At 50.3% G+C, this 8,460-nt stretch overlaps 1 protein-coding gene across 1 annotated transcript in view; it reads left to right on the forward strand.

The window, feature by feature from the left end:
* The first annotated feature begins 692 nt into the window (after nucleotides 1-692).
* CUNH17orf67 (chromosome unknown C17orf67 homolog) overlaps nucleotides 693-8,460 on the forward strand; it is a 23,806-nt gene continuing 16,038 nt past the window's right edge. The window contains exons 1-2 of the mRNA XM_013005765.2: nucleotides 693-769; nucleotides 1,738-1,841. Coding sequence (XP_012861219.1) covers nucleotides 715-769; nucleotides 1,738-1,841 — 159 coding nt within the window. The 5' untranslated portion in view covers nucleotides 693-714. The remainder of the gene's footprint in view (nucleotides 770-1,737; nucleotides 1,842-8,460) is intronic.

Genomic DNA, 8,460 nt, shown 5'->3' on the forward strand with positions numbered 1-8,460 from the left:
AGAATTCTGGGGGTGCAGCAGTTCGGTGCTGGACTCCTAACCGAAAGGTTGCCTGTTGGAACGCACTGGGCAGCTCTGCTGGACAAAGACGTGGCCACTCACTCTCCTAAAGCTGCTGGCACAGTTCAGGGTCTTTGTGAGTTGACATCAACTTCACAACCACATGCTGGAGGAATGGGATGGAGCCAGGAACTGAACCTTGATCTTTCTGCCTCCATGGTCACTTAATACCTCTCTACCCCAGTCCTACTCCTTGCTACTTTTCCAGCCTTAAGCTCGTTGGTTACGGGGAAGATCAGATTACACTGGTGAAAGGGCTTTGGGGGGTGGGGGTGTCATAAAATTGGAATTACAAGAGACAATGAGTTACTTCTCAGCGCCACAGGAGGAAGGTCCACTGAAGCGATGTTCCTAAGGCCCTGCACCGCATACCTGCTTAAAGAAACAGGGTGTCACATGCTGTTTTAAACTCAGCCTTTGAAACTGCTATCGCAGGCTCTCTCTTTCCGCAGGATGAAAAACATGTCAGGATTTCAGGGGAAAATATTCTAATCACCACATTAAAATCTGGGAGCCAGCTGGGTTTCCCATCCTCCCATCCATCCCGTTGGTGGACGTGTAAACACGCATCGGGCCTCACGTGGCTCTCACACGCAGACGGGCTCTGACCCTGCACATTCATTCCACCCCCGGCGCAGAGCGGAGCCTGGCAGGATGCAGAAGTGGCTTGTGCTCGCTCTCTCTCTCACCTTCCTCTGGACCCCACCAGGTAGGTATTAACGCCACCACTTTGGCCTCTTTCTGACTGCATGATAAATGGCAAGACTCATCTATAGCATAGTTCTTAAAAGTTTCAAATCCTATATAGTGTGTGGTGGACTGATTCGCTAATGCTGGTTCCCCCTTCTTCCCTGCCTCCCCCCACCCCCCCAGCACAGGCTTTCAGAATTGCTACCATTAGGGTTACATGATGGCTCTTGAAAAACAAAGCCGGAACATATTTGAGCCAAATTCTCCAAGAAGCGGACACACGGTAGACGATACCTTCTTTCACAGTTCATATGAGAGGATCCGCAGCGAATGTATCCTCATTTATCTTTTTGTTTTATTGTTTTGCTGTGCAGGAACCTAATATGGTCCAGCGTTTGTGCATGATTATAAAGCATCTGTACCATGTTGTTGTCATGATAGCTTCTTGTCTGGTTTCTGTGTGATGATCACATATAATTTTAGCTCACTGTCACCTCCCAATAGCAGCTTTAAAATTGATTATTGTTTGGGAGACTTTAGAAAAAGTCCCATCCAGGCAAAGCCTGGGGGAAGGTGAAAAACCTTGGACAGAGAACTGAAAAGACACTATGTTTCACCAGGCATTAAAGGGGTACCTGTCACTCCATGGGAGAACGATGTGGCAGTCTGCTCCCGGAAAGACCTATAGCTTCTGAAACCAGAGCAGGTCTACTCTGTCTTATAGGGTCTCCGTGTGTCGGGGTGTTTTTCAAAGGAAGAGAATATTGCAATAGGTAATCCTGTGTCCTTGTTTAGGTTTTGCTCCGAGGCATTCCTGGTAGAAACAGCTCAACATTCCTCTGGAGCCCGGTGGAATGCCTGGCTTTGGGACAGGTCCCTTAAAAGAACTGTTGTGTGTGCCTCCCCATGGAACTTGCAAATCTGTGGTCTTGGGGTTTGTGGCATGGAGCTGAGCTCCCCGTGGCTGAACCCTGCGTTTTTTCCCAGAGGCCTCCCCGATTCTGGCAGAAAAGCAGGCCAAACAGCTCCTGAGGAGCCGGAGGCAGGAGCGGCCCCCGAGCAAGCCTGGGTTCCCCGACGAGCCAATGCGGGTGAGTGTGTGGCTGGTCCACAGCAGCGGGCACCAGAGGGGCGCATGGTGGTGGGCTGGGGGCTGTTGCTAGGCGTTCATCCCAGCCTACCTCCTCCCTCCTCCCTCGGGGTCAGAGGAGTTGGGCTGGCATTCCTGGGCAACACTGCTGGGTCCCCACTCTGCCCAGCTGCTGGTTGGGATTCCACCCTGACCTTTGGTCTCAGCTCTGCTGTCTGGGTTCATGGTACCCACCAGCCTGCTTTCGCTGAACTACCATGCCGGGACTGTGGGGCACTAACCCTGCCATGCGGGGCCTGGTTGGTTCTGCCTGTTGTGTGTCTGTCCCGGCCTTGGCAGACGGAAGGCTGAACCCTGAGATCATTTACTCACCCTGCGTGACACGGGGAGGTCTGGGGAGCCGTTTCTGTGGCCCAGGCTCTGGGCTCCATGTCTCTTAGCTGCGGCTCCGTGTGGAGGCCGGGAAGAGCCCGCAGCAATTTTCGTCTGCGCTCATTTGCAGATGCATGTGAGTAACCTGATCATTTCTTTAAAGAGGCTGATCTTAACCTACAGTTCTGCTGGATGATGTCAGACACTCTGGATTTCTAAGTCTGCGACCTTGGGGTGGGACACCTCACCCTTCGGTGCCTCCGTCTTCTCATCTATAAAATGGGCATGATGATGATAATAAGTTGTGTTATAATCCACCTTGGTGGTGTAGTGGTTACGAGTTGGGCTGCTAACCTTAAGATCTGCAGTTCGAAACCTCCAGGTGCTCCTCGGGAGAAAGGTGAGGCTATCTATTCCCATAAAGAATAGAATTCACCGGGGCAGTTCGACCCTGCTCTGGAGAGACACCATTAGTCAGAATCAACTCGATGGCAGTGAGTTTGATCATCCATAAAAATATAAAATAACCCGTTCCTAAATGTTTCCTCCCTGCTCCCACTACCATGACTCAAATTCGATCTTGCAAGTCTGGCTAGACCAGAGGAGGTACACTGGTACAGATAGGAACTGAAAATCCAGGGAATCCAGGATGGATGAGCCCTATAAGGACCAGTGGTGTGAGTGGCAAAACAGGGATGGTAAAGGGAGAATGGGTAGGAAAGAGGGAACCGATTACATGGAACTGTGTGTGACCTCCTCCCTGGGGGACAGACAACCGAAAAGTGGGTGAAGGGAGACGTCGGACAGGGCAAGATATGACAAAATACCCATTTATAAACTATCAAGAGCTCATGAGGGAGGGGGGAGCGGGGAGGGAGGGGAAAAATGAGGACCTAATGTCGGGGGTTTAAGTGGAGAGAAAATGTTTTGAGAAACGATGTACAAATGCGCTTTACACAATTGATGTGTGTATGGATTGCGATAACAGTTGTATGAGCCCCTAATAAAATGTTAAAAAATATATAAAATAACCCTTTTAGGAGTAGAAAATAATTTGCTGAAAGCCCTTAAAACAGTGCTTAGCAAAGTACAGCTGCTCCTGCCGCTGTGACACCCGGGAGCTGTGGCCGGGCCGCACAGAGGAGCAGGCTGAGGTGTCTGGCGTTGGTGGTGGAGACAGAAGGGAAGTAAGCAGATGCCTGGTATGCAGAGCAGTATAAAAACCAGGCTGGGAAGCTCTGTGTGTGTGTCTTGCGTGGGAGAAAAAGAAGCGGCACCCCAGAATGTATAGGGTGCTGGTGGGTGGGTACTGGAGAGGTGGACAAGGGCACAATTATTATGGGTTAGGATTTTGTCTTGTGTTCAGGAGACAGGCTATGCTGAACCCCAAAGCCTTGGTGGGTTCTCACACAGCTGCTGACCCCAGCTGCTTCGAGCCCTGCTGGTGGTGGAACTGCGTCTGTCTGACTGAGCCGATGGAGCAGGGCGGCAGGTGGGTTTGCCTTGGTGCACCTCAGCCTCCAGTACAAGGTTTGTGACCTTAAAATGCAGCTGTGGTTGGCTCCAGTGTGGCCCCTGCACCCACCCTTCTGAGACCTTTTGTCTGATCACTCGCCTTTTCCTGGCTTCTGGGGTCACCCCCCTGATTTCACAGTTTTGAACCCATCTTTATTCCCCTTCACTAGTGCATTCATTTCCCAAGGCAGCCATAGCCAATGATCACAAAGCTGGTGGCTGAAACAGCAGGAACCTCTTCTCTGGTAGTGATGGAGACCCAAAATACCAACCCAAACTCACCGCCATTCCGTCCAGGCGGGCTTACCGTGACCCCCGGGGCTTCTGAGATGGTAACAGTTTACAGGAGTAGAAAGCCCAGCCTCTCCCTCGGAGTTGCTGGTAGATTCAAACTGGTGATCATGTGGATCACAGCCCAACTCGTAACCACTGCACCACCAGGGATACTGCTAAAGATCGGAAATGCACAGGGCAGCCCCTCACGCTAAACACTTACCTGGCTCCAAATGCCAATTGTGTCAAGATTGAGGAACCCTGGCATTGTGTCAATGCCAGGCAACCTTCCTCTTTTCCTCTGTGTCACCATCGCTCACAACGACACCTCCCCTCCCCCCCCACACAACTGCCTGAACCAACAAGGCGTTTCCAGCAGCATATTTTTCTAGGCATGTGTTTCTTGATCTTGGCTGCACACGGGACCACATGGGGGACTTTGACAGCTGCTGCCTGGGCCCCTCTCCCTGCAGGGCCGCCTGGTGTGTGGCTTGGCATTGAGTGCTTGAGGTTGTTTGTTGTTTTACATTTTATTGTCTTTTAGGTGAAAGCTTATAAAGCAAATTTGCTGTCCATTCAACAAGCCATGCAGATTTTGTTTCATGACCTTGACTGCAATCTCCACACTGCCAGCACTCTGTCCACTTCCTCCCTGTTGCCATGGGTCCTTCGCTCCTGCCTCCTGAGCTCTGCTTTTGAGTAAACACAGCCCTTTCAGTCCCAGGGGCTTGGTTTTACTGAGGACTCCTCCTCCTGGGGCTATGGTTCACTTTAGAGGCTTGTCTACTGTTGGGCTAACAGTTGATTCTTGGGGCGTGGGTTCATCCCCCGCCTTGCAGGATGTCTAAGGGCCACTGTTGTGGGGGTTCAACCATTCTCTATCAGACCAGTTATTCTGATCTTTTTTAGTATTTTGAATGTTTCCCTACTCTCTTTTTCTTCCTCTGTGTCCAGGGCCTTCTGTGGTGATCCTGATCTGAGAGGCTGCAGTGGTGACCAGACACTAGCTGGTTCATCGTCTCAGGAGAGTGGAGGCTGTGGTGGTCACAGTCTGCCAGTCCTTTGGATGAATCGTTTTCCTGAGTCATTGATTTTCTTCGTTCTCCTTTGTTCCAGAGGAGGCGAGACCCAGAGTTGGGTCTTTGCAAGCTTTTAAGATTCCAGCTGCTGCTCAGCAGAGTGGGGTGTAGAGTTGTGTTAGGCCAGGTTGACCAGAGAAACAAAATCACTGACACGCATGTATGTGTAAGAAAGAGCTTTATATCAGGAATCATTGGGATGTTAAGAAAACATCCCAGCTCAGTCCAAATCAAGTTCATAAGTCTGATACTAGTCCACAAATCCCTCTTCAGACTCACACAGCTACATGCAATGATGCAGAATGCAGGAAGATCACAAGCCGGTGGGTGTTGTGGAGCCAATGGCAGGGAGGCATCACAAGACTCTGGCAGGTCTCAGCTGCGTGGCTCACTGACAGGAAGGTGAAGCAGAGAGAGGGAGTGTGGCCCACCTCCAGGGAGAAAGAGAGAGAGAGGCCAGCCTGAGAGAGACATTTATCCCGGTTGCCCTCCATTCAAACTGCGGCCTGATTGACAGGCTAAATTTCACCCACACGTTCCTACGGGAGCCATGTTGACACAAAAAACCCAACTATCACAAGAGCATTGTCTTTGTGGACTATGTTTTGCCAGTTGACCTTGGTACCGTCTGAGTCTCCTTGTGGGCCAAGGAGTCAAGGTTTTGGGGTATTTGAAAGCTCCTCTGGAGGTGCCAGTGTTCAGCCAAGGCTGAGCATTACTGTGCTTTCTTTCTTTCTTAAATAAGTCATTTATTTGGGCCTTTTACAAGCTCTTATAACAATCCATACATCACTTGCATCAAACACATTTGTACATATGCTGCCATCATCGCTTTCAAAACATTTTCCTTCTGCTTGAGTCCTTGCTATCAGCTCTCTCACTGTGCTTTCTAAAGGAAGGCCTTGATGGTGGAAATGTTAAGCACTTGACCACTTACCACCAGGTTGGCAGTTTGGACCCACTCAACGTCACTTGGAAGCAGGGCTTGGTGGTCTATTTCTGAAAGTCACTGCCCAGAAAACCCTAGGGGCTGCAGTTCCACTGTGCAACCTATGGGGTAGTCATGTGCTGGAAGCAACTCATGGGCCGTTGACTCAATTTTGTTTGGTAATTTACTGCAAACCTAAAAGCTAATAGGAAACACTCAGAACACAGTTAAGTGTTGAACTGAGTGCTATGGAGGAGGGTAATCGGATGCAAAAGACCTCCTTCATGTCTTAAAAGGGAGCGGTGCCACTTTGATGGCGGAGGTGCACCTGACCCAAGCCGGGTTATTTTCAATTGCTTCGTTTGCCTGTGAAAACCGGACAGTGAAACAGGAAGATTGAAGCAGAACTCACGTCTTCTGATTGTAGTCTTGGCAACCAATAGTGGCTAGCCCTGAGGGACCCCGAAATCAATCTTAGCGAAAGTGCAGCCAGAACGCTCCTCCAAAGCAATGATGACGGAGACTTTGTCTTGCTGATTTAGGGCCTGTCCTCGGGAAGGACACCCCAATCGGTAAAGTGCACGGCAGTGAGAAGATGGATGGACACCGTGGCTGCAAGAATGGGCTCAAACATTGCGCGGCTTGTGCGAGCCCAGGCAATGTTTCGTCTCCTCGCGTTGAGCAGGAGCGGGGATGATGGTGGCACGTTAGGAGTGCAGACTCAGGGAGAGAGAAGGCAGAGTGGTAGGCAGAGTGTATACCTGGGCAGTCCAAGATGGGCACTTAGATGACATTTGACCTGTTTGTGTCCAGCACATATCCAGGTCCCGTGTCCATTGTGTAGAGCCAGACCTGGGGCCAGGATGCTCTAGCACAATGATTCAAGTCCTTGGATGAGTCTATGTTGTACAAGAAACTGGGAGATCTGAGAGGAGAGAGCTGCTAGCTCTCATGGGCAGGAAGAGGGAGGCTTCAAAGGCATCCCAGATGAGGCCGGAAGGATGAGAGGAGTTTTCAGACAGTGGAGGGGCAGCAGTGAGCTGGGAAGAGTATTCCACCTGGTGTAATTCCAGGCTCTCTCCATCCACCAACTAGTTGTGGACTTTAGACAAAGTATTTCCTTTTTCTGGAGCCTCGCCATCTCATCAATACAATGCAGAGCTTTGTCTAGAATCTGGTCTAGGAAATTCCTTCCAAGGCTCAGAAAGTGCTTTTTGGGGCTGACACACATTTCCTGGTCTAGTCTGCAGCTTGGAGGGAAGAGTCACCGGCAGTATGCTGCAAACCTGTCTGAGGAGCCCAGGGGGGTTATCAGGAAGGTTCTGACTACAAAAAACAATAACCTCCTCTTGGGATACTGGCCCAGCCTCGAGCTGCACAGACACCCTGAGCTTACGGTATGTCTGTCCTCTCTCTTTGGGTTTCCATTGTTGACTTTTCCTTTTAAGGAACTCGTCAGAAGCAAAACTAAAAAGTTCAATCACCTGTCATGGAAAAAGAAGATTTGTTCATTTTAACTAAATACCTGACTGTCAAGAAAGATCCTGACTATGGGCTCGCAGTTGAGTCTGAGTGTACGATACGCAGGGGAAGCCCAGACAGTGAGTAGACCTGACATATTCTGAGCATAGTCTTGGCAAAGAACAGTGAATAATAAGTAAGAATAAAGAATACTGAACACACCAGAAGGAGCAACAAATCAGTCTTGGAGGAAGTACAACCAAACGCTCCTTAGAAGCAAAGATGGTGAGACTTTGGTTTTCGGACTTGGGACCTGTCATTGGTAAAGAGCGCCGCCATATTGACCGGCAGGTCTTGAAGAGGCAGCTCCTCTGGCTGCAGGAAGGCCAAGCGTGGCCTATAAAATGACTCACTGCTTGGGAGCCTGGCAATGAAAGAGTGAAGTGTCGAGGGCCTCCAGTGTGGGGTCCACACCTTCCTTCTGTTTGCCTCCTTCCTTCTTTCTCCGCACCAGCCAGGAAGCAGGACCACACTGCTGCTTACAACGGTGAACGGAAGGAGGAACGTGTCCCCCTGTGTATTTGGGCACGCGGGTGAGGGTGTGTGAGAGTGTGTCTGTGTACATGTATGCAGATGAGCGTGTTTCCAACAAGCTTATGGGAAAATGGAATGACAGGAGGGTGGAATTTCCCCAACAACTTTTTGAAGCCCCAGTGTGTATGTGTGTGTGTGAGCATCTGAAGGAATTTCAAAAAGTTCATGGAACAATGGAATTAAACGATAACAGGATATCCCCCTGAACTTTCTGGGGTCCCCTCTTGCATGACTGTGAGAGAGTGCATGTGTTTCTCAGTGTGGGGGTGTTTGTGTGAAGGAGGGTGGGAAGGTGTGAGTCTGTGAGGATAGGTGGGTGTGTTTGTGCATGTGGGGCATACACATGAGCGGGAGGGGCCTGGCTGTGTGGGTGTGAGGAGGGATGCGAGCAGATGAGG

This window comes from Echinops telfairi, unplaced genomic scaffold (assembly GCF_000313985.2).
Source record: "Echinops telfairi isolate 266 unplaced genomic scaffold, ASM31398v2 ScPeMD7_7458;HRSCAF=8496, whole genome shotgun sequence".
NCBI classification, from domain to species: domain Eukaryota; kingdom Metazoa; phylum Chordata; class Mammalia; order Afrosoricida; family Tenrecidae; genus Echinops; species Echinops telfairi.